Source organism: Periplaneta americana, chromosome 4, assembly GCF_040183065.1.
Source record: "Periplaneta americana isolate PAMFEO1 chromosome 4, P.americana_PAMFEO1_priV1, whole genome shotgun sequence".
Classification (NCBI taxonomy): domain Eukaryota; kingdom Metazoa; phylum Arthropoda; class Insecta; order Blattodea; family Blattidae; genus Periplaneta; species Periplaneta americana.
The window spans coordinates 123010630-123036762 of NC_091120.1; the positions used below are offsets into that span (position 1 = coordinate 123010630).

At 32.9% G+C, this 26133-nt stretch overlaps 1 protein-coding gene across 1 annotated transcript in view; it reads left to right on the top strand.

The window, feature by feature from the left end:
- Nucleotides 1-26133, top strand: part of Src42A (Tyrosine-protein kinase Src42A) — a 585202-nt gene that overhangs the window by 385755 nt on the left and 173314 nt on the right. The window contains exons 2-3 of the mRNA XM_069823919.1: nucleotides 11485-11606; nucleotides 24309-24472. Coding sequence (XP_069680020.1) covers nucleotides 11485-11606; nucleotides 24309-24472 — 286 coding nt within the window. The remainder of the gene's footprint in view (nucleotides 1-11484; nucleotides 11607-24308; nucleotides 24473-26133) is intronic.

A 26133-nucleotide genomic window follows, 5' to 3' on the forward strand; every position in this document is an offset into this window, starting at 1 on the left:
ACAGTGCGTAAGTTCCAGATAGAACTCCAAGGAAGCTCAATGGCGTCGGCTGTGAGCTTTGTGACATCTATATTTTTTAGGGCTCTGTACGTTAAAATTTTAGAGGTTTTTTTCGGGCACTGCAATGAGTATTCAGCAAAGATTAAATCATGTGCAGATAAACCAGGAACAGGTAACTGTCCATGTTTCAGTATTCTCTGTGGCTGCGATGTTACAATTAAGTCTAGAAGAGTATCTGATGTGCTGGTATGGTGTGTAGGTTGGAGGGGGAGAACAGTCATATTACAAGAATGGAACATATTTTTAAGCTGTGTGGCAGAGGTAGAATTAATAATGAGGTCAGTGTTGAGGTCACCCATAAAAATGACGTGTTCATAGGAAGATAGAATGTCGATAAGAGCATTTTCAAGATCACAGAGATAACCAATTTTAGGGGCTTTATATATAACACATATCAGACATTTCTGTACACTAGTTTGAATTTCAATAAAAAGGAATTCTGGACGACCACAGTATTCAGAAGCGGACTGGCATATAACCCTAGGTTGCAGTTCATTTCTAATGTAAGCGGCTACGCCTCCTCCTCTCTTGCCTACTCTGTCATTTCGAACAAGAGTGTAGCCATCTAACTTCACAAGGGACGATGGTAAGGTTGGCTTCAGCCAGGATTCACTTACTAAAATCACACTAATTTGAAGGGGTACGAAGATTGAATGAAATTCATGGCAATGACAAAGGAGACTCTTGACTATTGACGTGAGAGATTTTTAGTGAGGTTGGAAGAGCTGTGAATGACCGTCTCAGCAGGTCCGATGGTAGTGTAAATTATAAATAAATCTATTTAAACAATTAAATTGTTTTTCCTTGTTTTTCCTGAACGTTCTCTGAGCCATTTAATGCATAGGATGCACCATCACTGGTAGTAAGTGCTTCAGTTAATGTAAGAGCTTGTTTCTCCGTGTCTCTTTTCGTTGAATCACATAAGTTTAATTGGTTATGGACAAATATAATGTCACAGTTATTCCTAAACTTCGCAAATCCAGTGACGTTGAAATCGAGATTTCGGACTTAACAGTTGCAAAATATTCTCAATGGTTTAAAAACGCTTATGGAAAAATGGACAACACATTTCCCGCAAATGACAAAATATAAAACCGTGTAGACCTACATTGGAATGATAGCATACCTATTAATGCAAAAGTTCATACACTTAATGTTTGGATGTACGAGTTTTTGGTGCTTTATTCTGTTAACACAAAATGTGGTAAATGGTCAGTGCGAGGTATTGAAAGTTATATTTTGTGAAAGCACCTGCTTACACCTCCTTCAATATTTTTCTTCTTACTGATAAATTTTTTCTGGAGGCTTTGAAATAGCATCTACAATAAGTCATAATTCACAGTCTTCTTGTTCCAAATATGACATTATAACCAAAGGCCGTATTTTCTCTGATAAGAAATATGCGTTTAGTACAGGAAGCAGTTTTGTAATTCTGTCAAGTTCTGTCTTCAGTTCTAGTTAGTGAGTGCTACTGTAATCAAGAATTTTCTTATACTGAATGTTGACAAATCACAGAATTCTTTGAGATGTTCTGTGCAGACAGTAAACATATGACAGTATTTCAATACCTTGATAATAAATATTTCTACAACCAAGGGAAATTGGTTGCAAGCTGTTTCCACATAGTTATGATTATGAATAATGTGCAATATGCAGCCAATTCCTATCAAAAGGATGTCAGATTTTCTTGAAGTTTATGAAAGAAATTGTTTGACCCTTCTCGCTAAACACCTCCAAATATGGAGTGGGTATTATCAGCAGGCACTGTTCATGTTTCTTGAGTACTAGTTCTGATTCAGTGCAGAGTGCCTCTACTGTTCCAGAGATAACAGAATCGAAATGACACATTTTCACATTTACACCTGATTTATGAATGTAGTAGTGTGGCATCATGGTTGCTTGTGTTCACAGATATAACTACTCGTAAAACCCTATTTACCATATATATTCGCAGATAAGACGGTAGATGAATCATAAAAATACTCACAAAATAGGGGATCATCTTATATGGCAGATAAAAAAGAATCTTAAAATTCTACAGTAAAACCATTATAAAATACAACAAATCACTTACCTGTATATTTAGAATTTGTGGTAACTTTCGAGGAATATCACTTTTGTTGACGTCGTACAAAATTTTGTCCAATATTCTTTTGAGAAGATTAACTCCGTATGTAGATGAAATTATTGGGGATCATCAGTGCGGTTTTCGGCGTAATAGATCGACTATTGATCAGATTTTTTGTATTCGACAGATAATGGAGAAAAAATGGGAGTATAAGGGTACAGTACATCAGTTATTCATAGATTTCAAAAAGGCTTATGACTCGGTTAAGAGGGAAGTATTATATGATATTCTTATTGAATTTGGTATTCCCAAGAAACTAGTTCGATTAATTAAAATGTGTCTCAGTGAAACATACAGCAGAGTCTGTATAGGTCAGTTTCTATCTGATGCTTTTCCAATTCACTGCGGGCTAAAGCAGGGAGATGCACTATCACCTTTACTTTTTAACTTCGCGCTAGAATATGCCATTAGGAAATTTCAGGATAACAGGCAGGGTTTGGAATTGAACGGGTTACATCAGCTTCTTGTCTATGCGGATGACGTGAATATGTTAGGAGAAAATACACAAACGATTAGGGAAAACACGGAAATTTTACTTGAAGCAAGTAGAGCGATCGGTTTGGAAGTAAATCCCGAAAAGACAAAGTATATGATTATGTCTCGTGACCAGAATATTGTACGAAATGGAAATATAAAAATTGGAGATTTATCCTTCGAAGAGGTGGAAAAATTCAAATATCTTGGAGCAACAGTAACAAATATAAATGACACTCGGGAGGAAATTAAACGCAGAATAAATATGGGAAATGCGTGTTATTATTCGGTTGAGAAGCTCTTATCATCCAGTCTGCTGTCGAAAAATCTGAAAGTTAGAATTTATAAAACAGTTATATTACCGGTTCTTCTGTATGGTTGTGAAACTTGGACTCTCACTCTGAGAGAGGAACATAGGTTCAGGGCGTTTGAGAATAAGGTGCTAAGGAAAATATTTGGGGCTAAGCGGGATGAAGTTACAGGAGAATGGAGAAAGTTACACAACACAGAACTGCACGCATTGTATTCTTCACCTGACATAATTAGGAACATTAAATCCAGACGTTTGAGATGGGCAGGGCATGTAGCACATATGGGCGAATCCAGAAATGCATATAGAGTGTTAGTTGGGAGACCGGAGGGAAAAAGACCTTTAGGGAGGCCGAGACATAGATGGAAGGATAATATTAAAATGGATTTGAGGGAGGTGGGATATGATGATAGAGACTGGATTAATCTTGCACAGGATAGGGACCGCTGGCGGGCTTATGTGAGGGCGGCAATGAACCTTCGGGTTCCTTAAAAGCCATTTGTAAGTAAGTAAGTATATTTAGAATCCTGCGAAGTCATCACATTTGTCATCTGAGGCAAAGAGCTCGTAAAGTACGTTTTGGCTTTCACTGTTGGCAGCATCATCATATGGGTCCCATTCTAAATGTGGTGAGTCGGTTTCTACTTCATAATTGGTATTCCATAATATATCGTCCTCTGTGCCATCCATAGCATTAAATATTCCGCACTTTCTCAAGGATTTTATCTGTTTCCATTTCCACTTTTTATATTACTAGTATATTTATTTTTGATCTAAATTTCTCATAGACAGTTGATAGTTTGGGGGTCGTCTTAAAGGACAGATATAAGCTAAAACCATAATATTGTGCTCGAAATTTATACCTCGTCTTATCTGTGGAAATATATGGTAGTTCTTTTTTTTATATGATTTGTACAGTACATCATAGTACTAAAACATTATTTACAACTAGCTAAAAGCACCCGGCTTTGCATGAGTTTTCCTTTCTGCTTCTGTTTTTAATTAAACTGCTTATTACATTTTCGGAAATCTCGGAAACCTAACTATAGACAACCAAAACGAATTGTCTTTGCTAAGCTAAGATTAATCTTTACTTAACGTCATTTACATGAATTGATGAACTCCTTACCGAAATGCCTGCCAGTGTTAACTCAATTTAAAACAGTTGTAAATCAGGCACCGAAAAGAAAACATGTCATCATGTGCCTGACATTCAAGGTTTTTTTAATTTATATATTTATTTGTTTTTATTTACTTATTCTGGGTAGTTAAGGCCATTAGGCCTTCTCTTCCACACCGCCTGAAATACAAATAAAATAATAGAAAAATCAAACTATGAACAAAGTAAAACCAACGAAAATATGATTCCTTTTCCTCTTTCTGATCAGTTTCAGCATCGAATCAATATGTACATATATAATTTAATTTATATTGGAAGATTTTTTACCCCTTGACCACTGTACACCCACTTATATCATATGCAGTTTTTTTTTAATATGACTTGGAAAACTATATCTCACAAATTCGGAACATATTATATTAATTCTTATTTTATACATAGAATACAGATACAATATAAACTTGCAATAAGTCATTTTTTGACATAAAGACTAATATTCTGAGAGACGTATAGGCTTAACGGTATTTTAGAAATTAAGAGATTGTTATTTCCACAACGCATAACATACTACATTTGCAACGTGATTATAAAGATAGAATTTCGCAGCAACATATTTTCGGACGTGAACAACAATATTTTGAGAGACGTATATTTTAGAATTAATACAATGCTATTTTCAGTCAGCTTACGTACATTCACGTACTACATTAGCAACATGACAGAAATATCATTGAATTGCTTTTTGATATGTGTAAAATCTTTTTTTTTCCACTTCTTTGTATAAAATATATTCGAGGATGTGAAAAACACGCAGTTTTTAAGTCAGTGTCTGCAACTTTGAGGTACTGTCCTTGAGCTTAATTTTACTATGGTCATTACAAATGCTAGTCGCACTGAAATTGCAATTGCACTAAATAGAATGGGTATCATAGCAATACGTGAGATAAAAACATCTTCAACTTTCGTTTTTCCAGTTAATATTGCGACTTCTATTACGTTTCGCATGAGTTCTTCACACCAATTCATGTTGGTGCATAATTTTGGTGGGTTAATATTTCGTAATAGTACTTCTGGTTATTCAATACTAAGTAAATTATGTGGTAGCAATCCTTGTAGTTTGAATGAATTCTAGAATTCAGTTGATAAAAAACAGCCTGCTCACTATCTACAACTGCATTGAGAAATTCATAATACGGTCTCAGTCTACTATATACAGTCGCGAAGCTCAATATGTAGTAAAAATGCAAACGTGGGTAGTTGCCCACCACTAGGATCGCTACTATCGCCTCATCATCGCAGATCTCTCTCCTAGCAGACGACAAAATATGTTACACTTTCGTTGTGTTCTTTTGCAAAAATTAACACCTTCCTTCCAGTATTGAAATATTAAATGCATAAAGTTAATTTATTATTTTAATGAATTATATTAAATTCCACCATAAAGTCGAAGATACCTGGAAGAAATAAGTTAATATAATTTTTGTTTGTGCAAAACGAACTGAAATTTACTATAATAGCTTTACTCATTCAAGATTATAGCGATAATTAACTATGAAACCAATAGATATTAATTTGCATTTCCCTTTACAACAATAATAATGGAAATATAAATTAATGGAGTAACTTACGTGTACCGGTACTTGTAGTGTAGGCTTACGTAGTTAACAAAGTGGGATGAGGTTAAGGAATAATGATCACACCAGAATTGGAAATAAAACGTGATCAATAAATTTTATTGTAACAGACTTACTTTTTCTACGTCTCTAGTAAAGCAACAAATAAAAATAACAACAAAATTAACAGCTATAATTGAAAACATGTCCTTTGAAAAAAAAAAAAGTAGGCCTAAGCAATAATAATCCCACCAGAATTGAAAATAAAACGTGATCAATAAATTTCATTAAAACAAACTTAATTTTTCTACGTCTTTAGTAAAATAACACATAAAAATAATAACAAAATTAATAGCTACAATTAAAAATATATCCTCTGAAAAAAAAAAAAAAGTAGACCTAACCTTTATTTCTCCGGAAATTTAGCAGCCTAAGTGACAGAACTTTAATCGGTATCTAATGTCCTTTCGGTTAGACTGAAACATTTTATTGTGAAATTTAAGGATATAATGTATTCTAACAGTCACAAAGAACTTCAAAATTAAGAGTTTTGTTTCTGCACAGTGTTCTTGTGGATACCCAGGAACCTTTCTGAATCTTTCGGAAATCGGAAAAAGGATAACTCTGGCCTCTTTCTCTTACTGTTGCTACAATTTATAGCACTACAAACGTCTCCTCCTTGTCCCATATTATTATTCAGATTATTATATTTTAGCCATTAACATTTTCATTACAACCAATAATGAACATTTCACAAGCATCAATGTGAAATACGCAACGAGCTAGCACTCGATAGAAATACGACACAGTCCAAAGTCGACCATGGACAGTCTATTGTTTCTAGTTGCTAACCGCTTGGAGCGCTTTATCACGAGATTTGCAAAAAAAAACACCTCAAGCTTCGCGACTGTCTATAGTAGACTGTGATATGGTCCTGGACTGCATAAAGATATTTATTGTACGAATTATCTAGTTTTAGCCTTCATGATGTGTACCAACAATGTTATAATTTCCATGGCCTCGTGAAAGTCGAAGTTGAATACAAATGACAATAATAAAAAACAATTGACTATAGAAGACAGCATTTTAATATTACACAGGAATGTTTGATCGTATTTATTTCTATTCTTTAATTAATTTAACGTCCATTTGTACAATTTTAATATAGCCTATGTTTTTCTCCTGGTTATGAAGGTTAAATGTGCAAACTTTGGCACATATCGGTCAAAGCGTGTAGATTTGTATAGAGAAAATACATACCCACATTCACTTTTATATATAAATATTTCAGTATAATTATTGTATGGTAACTTTGTTTGAGGTAGCATAAATAAAATACTATGGATATATTATTTATTAGTAAAACTCCCTTTATGGTGGGTTAAAATAAAATAACGTACCTAAAATAATGTAAATAAATTATCAAAATAATAATAATAAAAAAAAAGAGGACTTGAGCTCAGGTTCGAACTTGGGTTCCCATACATGAAAGTCATTCATCTTAGCACAACGCTACAGAGAGTTACGTATTTAAGTGCTTGAATTTAAGTATTATGAATGTTTCACATTTGCTGTCTATTATGTTTGATTTTGAATTTATAAAAACTAAACAAATATGTGTTTATGTCATTTTGTATTGTATATTATTGCCCATGACACATTCAATCAAGAAATTGTCCCTCATTTTTGTAATATTAATTTAATGTTATTTTATTTCATATTTCAATAGCAATATGGCCACTTTTACAACAGAAGAAGACATGATTGGATGACGTCAATGAACGACAGTTGACTGTAGAATATTAGGCCATTTTAATATCATACAATATACTTTATTTCTGTATCATTTTTATTGTTTTCAATAATTTAACGTCCATCTGTCCAATTTTAATGTAGCCTATGTTCTTCTCCGGGTTATGAAGGTTAAATGTGCAAACTTTGGCACATATCGGTGAAAGCATGTAGATTTGTATTGAGTACATACATACATACATACACACATAGCCACATTGACTTTTATATACAAGACTAGCTTAAATTACCCAGTGTTGCCCGGGTTTTAAATTTTGGTCTATTTCTAAATAAACTGTTTGTTAGACTTATCGGAGACCTCGGCAAGGGAACTATATAAAGCCAAAACGAACCATGTTTACTTATGTTTTCTCCTCCCTAGTGACGAATATTAAAGAAAATATCACTAATATCCAAAGAAAGTGACTAATCGAAATAATTCCATCTCACCTATGAATAGAGTTTTAACAACATTAAGACCTTATGCTACAGGGATATTTAAGATATGTAACATTGTGATCGATGATAATATTTATCGTGCCACGGCATTATGCATTATTAAGCCTTTCTGCCCACAATATATTTAATTTCCTTCAAGGCCAAACTACAATCTGTAATGGATGGATTCTATCAATACATGGATTTCAGGGTGTTTTGCAGTAATGGAGACTGTACTCATCAGAATTCACTCTCTTGGAGAAGGCAATGTAGAACACTACCACAACAGAAAATCATATTTTTCTATAAACGGCCAAGTCATTAGTGACCATAACTTATTAATAAGAGACGGGTTAACAGTAACAGTAAAATAGGCTCTATATTATTATTGCAATATTATAATATTGTAATATTATCACAAATATTACTATAACTTATAATAATTGCTTAAAATCGAATGGCTATAATAGCAATACGTGGGATAAAAACATCATCATCTTTCGTTTTTCCAGTTAATATTGCCACTCATATTACGTTTCGCATGAGTTTTTGACACAAATTCTTGTTAGTGCATAATTTTGGCGAGTCAATATTTCGCAGTAGTAGGTCACTATGGCTATTCAATATTAAGTAAATTATGTGGTAGCAATCCTTGTAGTTTGAAGGAATTCTAGAATTCAATTGGATAAAACAGTCTGCTCACTATCTACAAAACTGCATCGAGGAATTCATAATACGGTCCTGGACTGCGTAAAGATACTTATTGCATGAATTATCTAGTTTTAGCCTTCATGATGTGTAACAACAATGTAATTTAATTTCGTGTTAAAATTTCCAAGGCCTCGTGAAATTCTATGTTGAATACAACAGACAATAATAAAGAACAATTGACTGTAGAAGATTTTGCATTTTAATATAATACATGAATATTTGATCTATTTATTTTTATTTTTATATATTTCATTAATTTAACTTCCATTTGCACAATTTTAATGTAGCCTATGTTCTTCTCCTGGTTATGAAGGTTAAATGTGCAAACTTTGGCACATATCGGTCAAAGCGTGTAGATTTGTATAGAGAACATACATACATACATACATACATACATACCCACATTCAATTTTATATATTAAGATTGTTCGAATTTCGTTCTGGCAAAAGAATTTAGGTTCAAGAATATGCTTCATGACCTGAAACATGTAGTCTATGGAAGCATAATTTTGATTATAACAGATGGTATGATTCCCTCCATTGCTGCCAATTGAATCTCATCACCACTTAATGAAGAAATAAGATAGAATGAAATTAAAATATCACGACTGAATTTAGAATGGTCTAATCAAAGATATTAATAAAATTAAACTTAGACTTACTGAGTGTTTTGGGTTGAAAGTACTGGGAAACACTTTTTTGTGATATGAATGCATGCTGTGTCATCTTGTGTTTTTCAGTTCTTGTATGAGCAGTTAAATCTGCATTTCCACCCTATGAAACTTAAAATGTACTGTTACACAGAGTACAAAATGCATCCCAGTCAGATGCTGGAGGGTTCAAAAAGCTATGCGTTTCTTGAAGCTGCTCAGTAAATTTACACTTTCACTTCAGCATTGTAACAGAATTTCTAAGAAGAGAGCAGGAGTCACAAAGAGCCTGATAATTAGGCAATCAGAATTGTCAGTCTTTTCATTATGAAAGTCCAAAGTAAATATTCAGAATATTCCATAGATGTGAAATTTCTATAACACAAAATACAGTGACACTGTTTTGTTACGCCACAGGTTTTCATTTTTCCGTCACCTTCCGCTAGGAGCTTATCTGTGACCAAGCGGCCAGCTGGTTTACCGGCACTGAAACATTTAGTATAGGAATTTGTACTTACGCAGCTCAAAGTGGGTGTTGAAAATGTCCCTCACCAACTGCTACACACTGTTGACACCTTCTTACAAAATTGTTAATTACTTTAAGAAGTTCTGTTTCACTGATTGACTCGATTTCAGCTCTTATATAGTCTTTAAGCTCATTTATTGTATGCGGGTTTTGATCCGACATTAATTTATTTTTCTGATGGGGCCTATTTTCATTTAAATGGACACGTATCCTCACAAAATCATCGGTATTACAATCAGAAGAAACCCAATCTTGTACTTGAAACACCTTTGTACAGTGAAAAAAATAGGTGTGTTATGTGCAATGAACAGACACAGAATTATTGGACCTATTTTCACTCAGGGCACAATTACCAGCGAGTGTCACGTGAGTGAGATCCTTGACCCATTTTTAGATGAACTGACTTATGGAGAACGTTCCTCAGTATATTTCCAACGGGACTCCTCCATGTCTCATACTGCCAAAGAATCCATGAGAATTGCGTCGAATTTTCTGAAGAAGTCCAGATTTAATACCATGCGATTTATTATCTATGGGGGCATTTAAAAATAAGGTTTATGCGAAAAACCCACATACAATAAATGAGCTTAAAGTCTGTATAAGAGCTGAAATCGAGTCAATCAGTAAAGCAGAACTTCTTAAAATAATTAACAATTTCATAAGAAGGTGTCACCAGTGTGTAGCAGTTGATGGGAGACATTTTCAACACCTACTTTGAGCTGGGTAAATAAATTCCTATACTAAATGTTTCAGTGCCGGTAGACCAGGTGTCTGCTTGGCCACATATAAGCTGCTAGTGACGGGTGATGGGAAAATGAAAACCACGTAGCTAAACAGAACAGTGTCACTGTACTGTTCTTAATAATATTGTAATTCAAATAAAAAAAATAATCTATAGGCTAAAATCTGGCACAATTACCTGTCTCAATGGACTCTTGTGGGAACGTGGGACAGCTCTGCTCAAACTGGACAGTCCTGGATAATTCGGGATGTATGGTAGGCTTAGCTGGAAGACATGCAAATACTTTGAAATAATATCTGTGTTTTTTAACCAGCCATTCTATGTTTCAGAAGAGGCCTAGTAAAATTATTTAATGTATGTGTAAGGCAGATACAACACCTTCCTCAGCATTTAATTCGTTTTGTTTAATACTTTATTTCATACCAAAACTATTTAGCATATTATACCAGTGAGTTTAATACTAAGAAAAACGATATCAGGTTCAGAGATACGCCCAGAAGAATGCCTTTTTTTTTTTTTTTTTTTTTTTAAAGGTAATTGCATGTCTCATGATCATGAAAGGAAATGATCTTACCTTTTTCACTATCAAGCAGTGATCACTGAGTAGCTTTCTTAGTGTACATAAATGCACATATGTAGGTCAATATATTTTAATACGTATTTCTTCAATATCTTTAAATTCCTTTTTTGTCGTAATACTTCCTCAAAGCTTCAAATAACGAGGAAGTAAACATTGCATTTGTACATTATATCTAGTTCAGAAAAGAATATAGTGCAGAGATTTTTTAAGTAATGATGGTCTCAGTCTCAGTCAGTACAACAAGATCATTTGGTTAAGGAATATCCTCTAATACTTAGAATAGCATCTGTTATCATTTCTCATAAAAATTATACAACAGTGTGTTTCATTTTATTTCTCAGATGGTACTTCGGCAAAATCAAACGCATTGAAGCAGAGAAGAAGCTGCTGCTACCAGAAAACGACCATGGAGCATTCCTTATACGAGATTCAGAAAGTCGCCGCAATGATTATTCTCTTTCTGGTAATTATGTCATCAGTTTTATGAAATATTATTATTAGGGCAAGGCATTTAATTACCTATAAATTGGTAAAAAAATGCAAAATAAAAAATGCATTTATGACCTAAAAATACAAAAAATGACCTAAAAAAAACAAAAAAAGACCAATAAAAAGTAAAGCATTGCCAATGAAAATACTTTTAATTACATTAAGTACTCACTTGATTACTGAACTACATAAAATTTAAAAAAATACATGTTACAATACCTTGTATTGCAGAAAATTCATTTCAAGTGCACTTTTACAACAATTTTGAATTGCAGTTAACAATCAAAACTTGGTGGAGATTTTCAAACAAAAATGATTGTCTATTGTCTGCTAGTACCAACTAATAAATGGAAAAGCTTCTCTCTACTTCAACGGAAACAATTGGAGCAAACTGAAAGCAAGCAATATCTCCTGTATTTAACTCACAGTCAGGAAGAGAAAAATTTTCACCAGACAAAGCTCTGCCAATTGAACACAATGTTGTGTACCCCCTGTTCTTGCTTAGACAGTTTTTCATTTTTATTGACACTGCATCACCCACTTTACCACATGCACGGCTCAAATCATTCACCACTTTATCCACTATTTGTAGCTGTTCCACTAATGTCACTTGGGATTTTTCCAGTGCAGTTATGACATCAGGAAGGAATCCAAAATTAGTATTTATGTAAGAAAGTTTACCAGCAATTTCTTTATCAGCTAACAGTTCTTGCGCCTTTTTTATTGACACTGACTCACCATTATCAAAAGAATCAACCACTTTCTTCACAACATCGAAATTCTTGCAATAATAACTGCAAGCTTGGAGCCATGTTCCCCATCTAGTCAAAACAGGTGAAAATGGCAATTGGATTTCTGGAGCTTCTGTTTTGAATGCTGAAATTCGAGAGGGGGCTTTCAAGAAAACTTTCTTTATGCATCCAATTAATTTATCCACTTCAGGAAAATTTGCACATACTTCTTCCACGACCCGGTGTAATGCATGCGCTAAACACGTCACATGTGCCATTTTTGGGTACAGTGCACTTAAAGAAGCAACTGCTTTCATCATGTAGGGTGCTGCATCTGTTATAAAAAGCAATACATTGGAATTTCGAATCCCATCAGGCCAAAGTATTCTCAATGCATGGTCAAATACTAAGCTGATCGTTGAGTAGTTGACTTTGTCTAGCTGCTCACAATGTAGTAGAAATTGTTCTCCAGGGCTGTGTGCTTCTAAAACTCCACAATAACATTAGCTACATAACGGCCCATAGAGTCTGTTGTCTCGTCAATGGATACGAATACATTTCTTTCTCCAATCATTTCTCTTATTTTTTTCAAAGTTTTGTCATAGCACCGACCTATGTATGTCCTTCTCAATGTTCTGGGATCTGGTATTAATTATCTGGTCTCCTCTTTTAAGAAAGTTCGCAGCTTAGGATGATTCAGTTTGTGAAGTGAAATATCAGCCGATAGAAAAGCTTCACATAGTTTCTCACAAAATGGCGAAAACGTTGAACACGTATCCCCCAGAAGCATTTGCTGTAAGTTTACACTGGATTTATTTTCAAGTCTCTGCAGGCCACGTTTATGTTTCTCCCATGACATGTGTTGTTCTATTGTAAACTTTTTTTCAGCAGCCACTCTCACGTCGCAGATCTTGCAGAATAAAATACGACCGTCCGTTGAAAAAATATTTTCTCCATATTTTGAAACAAATGCCTTTAATTTAACACTAGCACCTTCCTTTACTTTAGGCATTTTGCTCTTGACCTGTTCACACAGACGACTAGAAACAACTGACCACCTCAATTAACAGCATAACAATGCCAGTTTACCTGGAGAAAGGAATCTCTGTGGGAGTGTGGGTAAATTCCTAGAAGTGGACAAGTTCATTATGCCTTGAAAAATAGGGGTACAAGCTAGCATATGCTCTATTTGAATAAAATTCCTAGAAGTAGGCAAGTTCATTATGCACATACCTTGAAACATAGGGGTAGAAGCTAGCAAACATCTACTTAATTCCAAGAAATTGTATTGACAAGGAAAATACTGAATTATAATAAAAATCTCAAATCAAATATAAATAATGTCACAGCCTTCCTGAAAAGTGTAAAAAATGCTCAAAATGACCTAAAAATTGCTAAAAAATGACATATCCGTAAAAAAGTTAAGAAAATGCAAAAAAAAAATGCCCAAATGAATTGCTTTTATTTAACCCGGTTTTTAATGTCATACATTTCCATATATGCTAGCAACGTTTAAACCTTCATAAGAAAAAGATGCAAAATCATTAATTGCCTTGCCCTAATTATTATATTTCAAAGGATATATAGCATCTGTATGGTAGTAGTCATGATAGCTCTAATCTGTATAAAGTGTATTGCTACATTTTTTGTGAAAATGCTAGGGGGGGGGGGACCTCGCTCTCTCTCTCTCTCTCTCTGATACTTGCTAACTCACACTCCATTCATTCATTCATTCATTCATTCATTCATCCATTCCTCCCTCCGTCCGCCCTTCCACCTATCCATTTCTCCATCCATCCAACCACCCTCCCACCCACCCGTCCATCATGTGGGTTTATTTTTAGATTACACCTCTCCACACTGCACTCCACTTGTAAAAATGTCTGTTTTAAGTACCTACCTATGTAAAGAATTTCATAGAAACCTGTTATATCCCTAAAGAAGTGTCTGCATTTTATTAACAAGCATTAAGAACACCCTTTAATATTGTTTGCTGCATTCTTAGTTGAACAGTGCCTTGCAGCCACACAGAATGTAAATAAATATGTATGCTGTTTTAGAACAGAAGTAACATAAATCGTCAGTTTATCCATTTTCTTGAGACGATAGAGGAATAATTTCCATTAAGTAGGTCAGGATTATCAGTCTTAGGTCTCATCTGTTCTGAATTAAAAATGTTGCAGTCTGCTTTTGAATAGATAAAGTAAAACGTTTTTGATGAGACTGAAAATATCTTTCCAATAGGAGCATTTCTGATATTGGTCTCACAATCAATTATTCACACATTCTGCCTCTGTCTGTCTCTCTCTCTCTCTCTCTGGCATCTCACATGCACACACACACACACACACACACACACACACACACGCACGCACGCACGCACAAACACAGAGTGAGGGAGGGAGAGAGAGAGTTCTAATGGTTGGATTGAATATAACCTTGAGGACTGAGTTCTGCAACCCAAAACCTATTTATTAAAATTAGAGGTCGCTATCTGGAAGCGTAATATTTTAACAACATTCTTACCAAGGAGACTACTCTTCAAATCCTACAACTTGATATCAATTTCATTAAAATAACCTAATTCACATCTTCCTTGTAAGAAAGGCTTGCTAAATAAAAACAAGTTTTTATTTTTCTGGTAATACACCTATGTTTGTAGAGTTGCAAGACTAAATATATTACAGGCAAACCAGATTCGATGTGGCAGTGAAGCAAAAATATTCCCCTACTGCTGCACAAATTTTGACATGGTCACGCCTTGAGCACTATTTACTGCACCGTTTCTCGATTGCAGTTTGAGAAACACTTACACAAGCAGTTCAGCTTGCTATTAGAATAGCAAGGGGTGAACTTTAAGTTTAGTGTGAGGTTTGAGAAGGGTGTCACCAAAATTTATAATTTGATACAACAAATGTTTGAACAGCATGATGAAATCTGACACAGTTTGACAAACATATTGTTGAGAATTTTGGAAGACAAAAATGAGAAAGTGAAATAAATGTTACAATAATGCAACAAACAGTAAATTGTACTAAAGAATCTCTGGAGAAAATAACTTCGAAAAACAACTTACAGCAATTAGAGTTTTCTTCTTTTTCTTCTTCTTCTTCTTCTTCTTCTTCTTCTTCTTCTTCTTCTTCTTATTATTATTATTATTATTATTATTATTATTATTATTATTATTATTTGCATAAGTAAAGAAGTGCATCCATCTTCTTCTTCTTCTTCTTCTTCTTCTTATTATTATTATTATTATTATTATTATTATTATTATTATTATTATTATTATTATTATTATTATTATTATTTGCATAAGTAAAGAAGTGCATCCATCTTAACTGAATATTGTACCTTTCATTTAATTTGTGAACATCAACAATAGGAGAAAAAAATAACAAAAGGCAAAAGTATTCTTCATACATTGTCATGAAGGTACTTGGGATGCATGGAGGTAGAGCCCCATGCTTTCTTGACCTCGGCACTAGAATGAGGTGGTGTGGTCAGCACTATGCTTCTACCGTCTTTTTTACTCCCAAAAAACACCTGATACTCAATTTCATAGGAGGCTGAATTATCCTTCGGGGCTGTTCTGGAAGTTTAGCAACAAGAAAATCCTGTCACCAGTAGGGGTCGAACTCTAGACCTTCCATTCCGTAGCCAGTTGCTCCACCAATTGAGCTATCCAGCTGCCCAACAACAACAAAAATAGGGAACTTTCATATTGTCTTCATGGAAGCATTCGTATTCAGTATTAACTGAAAGAAATACCGTAATTAGTTCATTTGTATAAATATGTTTGTGAATTTTACTTTGCCTGTTCAAGAGGACGCTGTATTGCGACAAAATTATTTGAAATCAGGCAATCTTTGTGTTACATGTGTATTACTGTGCATATACAAACTCTATCCACAGTGAAGCATGACACTGATAACCCCAGTTAAGTTGGCAGCATGGACTCTCACTTTGTAACAAAATTGTATTTTCTTTCGACCACTCTGTGAATGATTGCAGTTTAGAAATGTTTGATATCAGATTTCTGAATAATTAAAATTAATACAGTAAAAATTAAAATTGCTCACCATAATAACAATAGATTCTGGAAACACTTTCCTTTGTATTGAATGCAGACATTGATCTATTACAATTTAACTATAATTTCTTCATTAAATGATTGCTTATACAGTAATTATTTTAATTTTAAGTTCATCAGTTGGCATTGGGTTGCTCTTGTATGACCTATAATTATTAGATTTTACCACACCCCAGGAGAAATATTTTGGATGAGTGAGATCCAAGTATCATGATGGCCAAAGTCCCTCAGAAATAATTCTTTCTCCAAAGATTTCATTTGAAAGTTCCATCATACCGTTTGGTGTATGTGCCTTTGTATTGACTTGCTGAAAGAAACAATGTTTGAGCTTGTCCTGATTTAGCAGGGCAATAAAAGGATATATATTTTTTTTTTATTCGTTCCATAATATTCTTACATTTGCTTTATAGCATAGAATAAAGAACATGTCCAATTCTTACATTTAACAATAAAATGCAATACATATAAAATGCAAATATGAAATATGTACAGAATTATTAATACCTTAATAACAATAATATTTTATACAATGTAATATGTTTACCATTAATAGTATTATAATATTTACACAGTACTGTGAAATGTCAAGAATTCATCTACAGAATAGAAAGTGTGAGATATTAAGTAATTTTTTAGTTTTACCTTAAATAATGCAGGGTTTTGGCTATGATTCTTAATGTCTTCAGGAACACTATTGAACATTTTTATCGCCATGTAATGTACTCCCCTTTAAAAGCATGATAAATTTGAAGATGGCGTATGAAAATCATTCCTTCTGCGGGTGTATATACTATGTATGGCTGAGTTAGTTGGAAAATTTTCTTTATTACATAAGAGGAAATTTATTGTAGAGTATATGTATTGATTTGTTAAGGTTAGAATCTCTAATTTTTTAAAAAATAATCTACATGATTCTCTAGCCTTTGCTCCAACTATTATTCTAATGGCTCTTTTTTGTAATAAGAATATATTTTTACTATCTACAGAATTTCCCCAAAATATTATTCCATAGGACATAATGGAATGAAAATAGGCAAAATATATTGTCTTTAAGATACTTCTGTTTAGAAATTGTTGTAACGACCTAATTGCGAAGCATGCTGAGCTAAGTTTGGGGGTTATTTCTTTGATATGATTTTTCCAATTTATTGTATTATTAATATGCAAACCAAGAAATTTGGTTGTTGATGTTTCTAGTAGAGGTATATTGTTGATAGTTGTGTCCAATGCTTCAGAGATTAAATTTGAAGTGGCTTTAAATTGAATTATGTTAGTCTTATTAATGTTTAATGCTAGTTTATTGGTTGTAAACCAGTCATAAATTTTAAGGAGAATTGTTTCTGTTTTATATTTGAATGTGGCAAAGTTCTTGTCTGTAATTGTGATACTTGTGTCATCTGCAAATAGTATAGGATAACCTATTCCTTTTATTATGGGCACAAGGTCATTTATAAAAATTAGAAAAAGAAGAGGCCCTAATATAGATCCTTGTGGGACCCCTGTATGAACATTTCCCCATGTTGAAGTAGATTTAAAGGAGTTATTAAATGCGTTGATTTCCACTTTTTGTTTTCTGTTTAGGAGATATGACTCAAACCACTGATATGCTATGCTTTTAATACCATAGTATTCTAATTTTTGTAGTAGAATTTTATGGTTAATACAATCAAAAGCTTTGGAGAGATCACAGAATATCCCTCCTACTTGTAATTTTTTATTAATAGCTTCCAGAATTTTATCTGTTAAATTAAATGTCGCTTGCTCAGTTGATTTATTCTTTCTGAATCCAAATTGTTCCGGAATGAGAATGTTGTATCTATCAAGATGAAGATATACTCTCTTATATATAACTTTTTCGAAGACCTTTGAGAAGACTGATAGAAGGGATATGGGTCTGTAGTTTTCAGGCGAGGTTCTGTCCCCTTTCTTGAATAAAGGAATAACAACTGAATATTTCAGTCGCTCTGGAAATACACCATTAAACATTGAAAAGTTACATAAATAAGACAGGGGCTTGGCTATTATTTGTGAACTGGCTTTTAATATTTTACTAGTAATTTCATCATATCCCGAGGAATTTTTAGACTTTAATTGCTTTAGAATTGTAATTATTTCTCGTGAATATGTTGGAAAAATTTGAATATTTGGGAAAGTTACAGGAATAGATATTTTCAAACAATCGATGGGATTATTATTATTGTTATTCTGTGGGATGTTTAGGTTATCAGTTATTGAGAGAAAATGATTGTTGAATATGTTCGCAACTTCTGTTGCATCTGATGTTTTTCTATTATCTGTTACAAGAGTGTAACCTTGTTCTTTACTTCTACACTTTCCACTTTCTTTTTTTATTATGTTCCAAGTTGTTTTGATTTTATTATTCGAGTTTAGAATAATTCCGTTATAGTAAAGTTCTTTGGCTTTTAAGATTACTTTGTGTAATATTTTAGAGTACTTTTTAAAGTGAGCTATTAAATTGGGGTCATTACTATTTCTACTTTGAATATAGAGAGACCTCTTAGTTTTACAAGAGATTTTTATGCCTTGTGTAATCCAATTGTTTTTAGATGTTTGAGAATTTTTGTACTTTACAGGAAAACTGGATTCAAAGATATTTAAGAATGTATTATGAAACACATTGAATTTACTATTCATATCACCATTATCATATACTGATTCCCATGTTTCATTTTTTAGTTTAGCTTCGAAGTCCTTTAAAGATTCTTCATTTATGACCCTTAACCTAAATTTATTCTGGGTTTTTGATGCAGGAATGCTATCATTTCTTCTTATTAGTTGAGCATCATGGTCTGAAAGACCATTTATAATGGGAACTGTGCGGTAACTATCTAATCTATCTTTCCTTATAATTAATTATATTATCAATTGAAGAAATCGATCCTTTTCGTATTCTAGTTGGAAAATTGACTGTATGTATTAAATTTAAGGTTGCTAATAATGTGTTAAATTCTTCTTTTTTAGTGTTCTCAGTGAGATAGTCAATATTTAAGTCTCCGCAAAACATGTATTCGTGTTTCTTTTTTTCATGTATGTGTTGTAATGTATTTTCTAGTAGATGAAGATATACTGCCTCGGAACAGAATACATCTGAATCAACGAAACTAGTGAAGAAAAACAGTCATAAAATCATTCTTGCTCTTGAAACTATGTCATTTCAGTGAAAAAAAGTTATGTTTAAAACTTTAATTCCATGAAAACCAATGAATATCTAAAACCTTTGGAAGTCCACCATGATTGTGGATTTATATGAAAATAATTAAGTTTTCTTGTTAGTCTTATGTGCTGTCAGAAACATATTTGCCTCTTGATCTGATTATCTCCTGGATTTTGTAGGGCTCTCCAGCATTACATCCGAAATAGCCTCAAATTTTTCTTTCGTGTTACTTCTTGGAGCATTATGAACTGATCAAATTTCTCGAAATTTCTTTATCAGATTCTTCACAGTTTTTTAGATTTAGACACGTCGAATTAGGAAGACTATCCTGAAATTTCAATTTCAATTTCACTTAAATTTATCACTGTTATAGAAAATATGTTCTGCTAAAAACACTTGCTTTTTAATAAATACCATCGTCACCACCAAGTAATATCCCCTTTTTACGTGACTAGACTTCACACTAAGCTGGAACTCTTCCATATTGCCACCTCAACCCCCCCATTTGAAGGTCCTGCTAATGACTCCGGTAGGATGTGATATCAACTTTCCATGCTGTAAGTTAGAGCAAGAATAAAATGAGATCACAATTCCGAATTGCAAGTGATAGTATCATTACTAGACATCGGATTTTTAGGCACTAAAAATTGCAGTTTTAGGCGCCTAAAATAAGCTCAAAATTTGTAAAATTAGGCTCTATTTTAATGAAAATAGGCATTTTAGGCACATCAAGGTATCATACTTATTTCTTTCACTGAAATTTTTAGTTATACATTAAAATACGCACAAAAAAGTATGTTTAAACATTAAAAAAGAATACTATATTATATTTATAAACAGAGCTGCACAAATTTAATATATTGAAACTAATGAAATAATGATTATTGATATCAAGATTACTCATTTTAAGTTATTGAAATTCAGTTCCATGCTCAGACTTTATTATAATTATCTGCACAGTACACCACCAGAATTTTTTCTAAATTCTCCACAGTTAACCTTTGCCTTTTGTCACTGAGAATCATTTTCAAAGCAGAAAAACTTCTTTCAACCGAAACTGATGTGAGAGGCGCAAATTTTAAATTAGGTACAATAGAAACATCAATACTTACTGGAACATTTACACTTTCCCCCGATATCACTCTTGATACTTTTTCCAACAATGAAAATCCTACATTCTTATTTAATACGTTGTCCCACTTATTTTTAACTTTTTTCCCAGTTTCGCCCAAAGCAGAATGTATGTTCACTTGAGCTTCCTTTACTATTGCTATTTGGCTACAAAGAGATTGTTTTTCACGTTCTAATTGTTCAATGCTTGCAGGTATGAAAGAAAAGTTTGATGTTATGTAGGCAATATCGTTTTTCACTCGTGAGTCATTCAGACAATCTTTCACTGCTTTCACACACGTTGCACTATCAGTTTCAGGGAATTTATCAATAACTGTGACCACTTCTTTAAAATACTTAGAATAATACACCACTGACTGAATCCAGGTTCCCCATCGTGTAACAACCGGCTGAAGTGGGAGTGGGATATCTGGAAAGTTCTCTCTGAATATTGAAATCCTGGATGGGGCTTTACAAAAACATTTTTTTGTGTTAGAAATAAACGAATTGACAAGAGGAAATTCATTCCGGATTGTTTCAGAAACCCTGTGAAGGCCATGTGCTAGACAGGTTACATGCGTGAGGTTAGGATAAAATGTTTTAAGAAGTGGAGCTGCAGCAACCATGTATGAGGCAGCATCAGTACAAAACAACAGAACTTTAGAATCGTCTATATTACCTGAGTATAAAGACTGTAGGCCTTTATTTACAAAATAAGCAATGGCTTGGCTATTCACTTTCGAAAGTTCCTTAACACATACGAGGTGTGGAATCGAAGGTCCATCAGAACTAAGTTTTCCTACTACCATATTTGCTATATGCCTATTCATAGGATCTGAGGTTTCATCCACAGAGACCCATATGTAAGAATCACCTATATCCTCCCGAATGGAAGCTAAAGTTTCATTGTATATTCTGTCTAAGTAATTTTTTCTTAGGGTCGACTCAAATGGGATATTTTGTTTGCAGTATTTTTGTAAAAACTGTCTTAAAACCAGATTTTCAATTGCATTCCAGGGAATGTTAGCAGCAACAAACGCTCTGGTTAAATCAGCATAGAAATTGCTGCTGAGATTGGATGAAGTAGGCTGTGTTAGTAAAGTTTGTTGCAGTTGATTTTTCTGCTGAGCTTTAGCCTTATGAGCCACTCCTTGCACATGCTGCTTTAGGTGGCACTTCTTTTCTAGCGAAATCTAAAAATGTAAAGTAAACTGAATTAAAATAAAATCCTAATTGTTGTATTGCCGTATTTCTATCACAAAGTTAGTGGGTTCGAACAATCAAAATTTTAATGACCTGCAAATACTTTAACTATCGGAATTTAAAAGGTTAAAGTGTAGTGGTCTTAAAAAGAATTATATCTCAGGATAGCTCAGTCAATGTATAAATATTATAGGCCTACTCATTAAAATTAATAGAATTTATATATTTCAACTATTGTTACATACCTGTTTGCTACAAATCTTGCAAAATATTATTTTTCCATCATAAGTGAATTCTGAATATTCTGTTAGCCATTGCCGGATCAATGTAGATTTTGCACTTATATTTTTCGGCATTATCGCGTTAAACTTCACAGGAAAACGTCCTACCGCTCAAAACTTCTCAACACAAATAAGGTGAGGGAAAGAGCAACTGTTAACGAGCATTCAAATGAACCGTTGTTATTGAGATTCAATTGGACAAAAATACAAAGTTCCACTTATTGTTGCATTTCCTGGTAGTGTTAACACTAGGAGGGCCATTCTTTTAAATATTCTGTAACGGTTTACCCTACTAATTCGCAGTTTTACGACTTTTCATAAATATTTCAAAAACACTCTTTCTCCAAAAATTGTGATTTTATGACACTCTGAAGGGCAGTACAGCTAATCGGTTTCAGACCGAAAACAGTCATTTTTATAGTATAGTATATCTCTAAATCGGTAGCAGCACATGTTGTGATTGTTGCCTGCTTCAAAACTAAGGTTGGTTCTTTGTCGGCATTTATGCCTCCAAACATGTTAAATTCGGTGAAATCTATTGCGAGTGTCGTGAGATTCAAAACATTTTGTTTCCTTTATCAATGGTTTCATGGCCGGTGTGAAGCAAACTTTCCACTTTTTAAATGCCTTAAATTTCGCAGTGAATGCATGTATAAATTATAAAAAGTAAGAGTAAAATGCGAAACTTTACAGTGAGTTAGGCATTTTTAGGCGAATATTAACAAATTAGGCTCTAATAACCGTTTTAGGGCATTTTAGGGCACTATAAAACTCTTTGAATACCTTTCAATTTCCATGAAACACAAATATTAATAATTATTTTTACTTTTCTCCTAAAGAAACAAAATAGGCATTTGCCCTAGAATCCGATGTCTGATCATTACTTATAAATGAATGAACCACTGAAGTGAGTTTTAATATATTTTAACATTTATATAACTTTTAAATGCCAATTTTTGTAAGTAGAAAAATAAGTTATATAAAAAAAATTAAATGTTTTATTTAATGACACAACTACCGAGGTTATATCAGCAATGCCGGTGTGCCAGAATTTTGTCCTGCAGGAGTTTTTTTTTACATAGCAGTAAATCTACTGACATGAGCCTGTCTTATTTAAGCACATTTAAATGTCATCTACCTGGGTTGGGATCGAACCTGCAACCTTGGGCACAGAAGGCCAGCACTGTACTGACTGCACCACCTAGGCCGACTTAATTATAATTGATTACAGTATACATATACCTATTTAAGTTCTACGAAATCACATATATCTACCTAATTCATACAATATTTGAGTAGATATTAAATTATTTCATTTGTGTTGAATATGTGTAAGAAAATAAACTGTAAACAGTAATATCATTTACAACACGGCAAAAGAACTGAATTGTTGTGAAATGCGTAAAATGTATGAGAAAGTATGTGTCATATTTGTAGCACTCATAAAATGTGTATGAAATCATTTTCTTTTGCTTCCAATGCTGTGAATATACTAGTACAACTTCTACTCATATCAACAATTTCACATATATTTCTGGCTAGAACATCAGTTTCACCACACTGGAGACTCAAGTTCAAATTTGTGGTGAACAAAAAGACTGTGTCTTGAATATGTTTCCTAAGCTGGCATTCCACTATTTCTCAATAATCATCATTCTAATGTTCACCACAGGCAATTTCGAAGACACTGAATGATATGTAGTTCTGGCACATTGTTCCTGGAACAGGATTTTTAGATCAGTTGCTGAAAATCGAAGGTTTAATCATATGAGCTTTGCTCTTTCGGGGTACTTTCATGTAGCGTTTTTTATTTATTTGTTATTATTAAATAAATCTAAACCTAAATAAAAGAATATAAAAAAATTGAAAAAAATGTCTTAAAACTTGATATGTGGTCACCATGAAACATGTGAAATGAAATATGTGGATATTACAGTTCACAGATTATTTAGAACAGTTTACTACTTATCAAATAGAAATACTATAGCTTCTGTACTTCATAAAAACCTCTTCAAATACAAAATTATAAAAACATAACATAATGAGGGATATCTTGAAATTTATAAATGTTTTTGTTTTACAGTGCGTGATGGAGATACAGTGAAACATTATCGTATCAGGCAACTTGATGAGGGAGGATTTTTCATTGCACGTCGCACAACATTTCGAACTCTTCAGGAGTTGGTGGAACATTACAGTAAGGATGCTGATGGCCTTTGTGTAAATCTTCGGAAGCCATGTGTTCAGGTGAGTTGCAAAATATTTATTGGAATACAAAAATTGTATTATATTTAAAGTCTTGCATCGGACTCTCAACAGATTAATAGGTTAATATGAAGTTGAACAACTGCAATCTGCATATCTTTCAGTGCATTGTATTGCAGATAATTCACGATTAGTTTTATTCTTATGTTGCATATTATACAGACTGTAAAAGAAAAATGATAATATAAATATTATAAGGATATGAGTAATATTTCTTACTTTTTTTTTTTTTACATTCTCTGTGCAGTTACTGAGTATTTGTTTTATGTTTTAAAATTACTGTAATATGGTTTGATTTTTTACTCATGTAATTAGATTCGATTGTTTTCATGATTTTAGGTAGAGTCATTTTACTTTTAGGACCAAAAATATAGGTAAAAAATTGTAGAATCTCCCATGCACTCTTTTTGCTTAGTATATTTGTTGTTGATATATTCTTCTCTCAAATAAGCTTTTCGTTATTTTGAGCTTCATTTTATTTTATTCAATGTCCCTTATTTTTGTCATGGAATTTTGGAATCATTGCTATTGTAGAATTCGTACAAATTTTCTGAAGATAAATGAGTAAAATATTTAATACAGCAAATCTTTTTCCTAAATTTTTATACATTTCAATATATATATAAATAGTGCAATGATATATCTGTTTATTTCCAAAAAAAAAAAAAAGAAAAAATACTTTAGTTGTCTTATCATATGCATGTTACGTTTATGCATTTCCTAGGGTGGGAACATTTAGACTCACATCAACATTTCATTAAATTCTTGTAGCTTTCACCAATATTTATTTCCCTGTTACAGTAATAAAATTTGTCACTGATACACATATATCTAGGTATAGGGTGACCAGATTCACATTGATAAAAAAAGAGGACACAAAACTTCAAAAAGGAGAATATTGTTCGAAAAAAAGAAGACAGAAAAGATTTAGGCTTATTATACTTTAAATTACATCAATATCTATTTTAATACAAAATATTTACAGTAGAGAATTAGGCTTATATCATACTTAAATATATATTAATATCTATTTTATTACGAAACAATTATGAAAAAATGCAATAATAATGATTTTACATATGAAAGTCAAGGGAACTATAATTATTATTAAAGATGACAGATAATATCCATTTAGATTTAGGCTTAGGCCTATATTATACTTAAAATTATGACAATATCTATTTTATTACAGCATATTTATGATAAAACTTAATAATATAAAATGATTTTACAGTTGATGAAAATTCTAACGAATAGGAGCAAAGAGAGTTATGATCGTTCCGTTGATGCTGCTGTGACAAATTGCTTGAGAAAGGGTCAAATCAGATAATTTCAAAATATCAGGCATACAAGTTATGAAAAGGAGGACATTTCTTGTTTTTTTTTTTTTAAATCCACCTGGACCCTGGACAAAAGCCTAAAAAGGAGGACATGTCCGTACAAAAGAGGACGTCTGGTCACCCTATCTAGGTAAAGTGTAAGACACAAGTCATGAGTAGACAGTATGCACCATTATTTCTTATATTTTTATATTATAAATTAACATACAAATATTTTTATTTGTTCTGTATTAATTGACTGTCTGGGAAAATAGTTCATAGTAGATCTGTTCAGGTATATAAATACACAAAATAAGGTGCGAA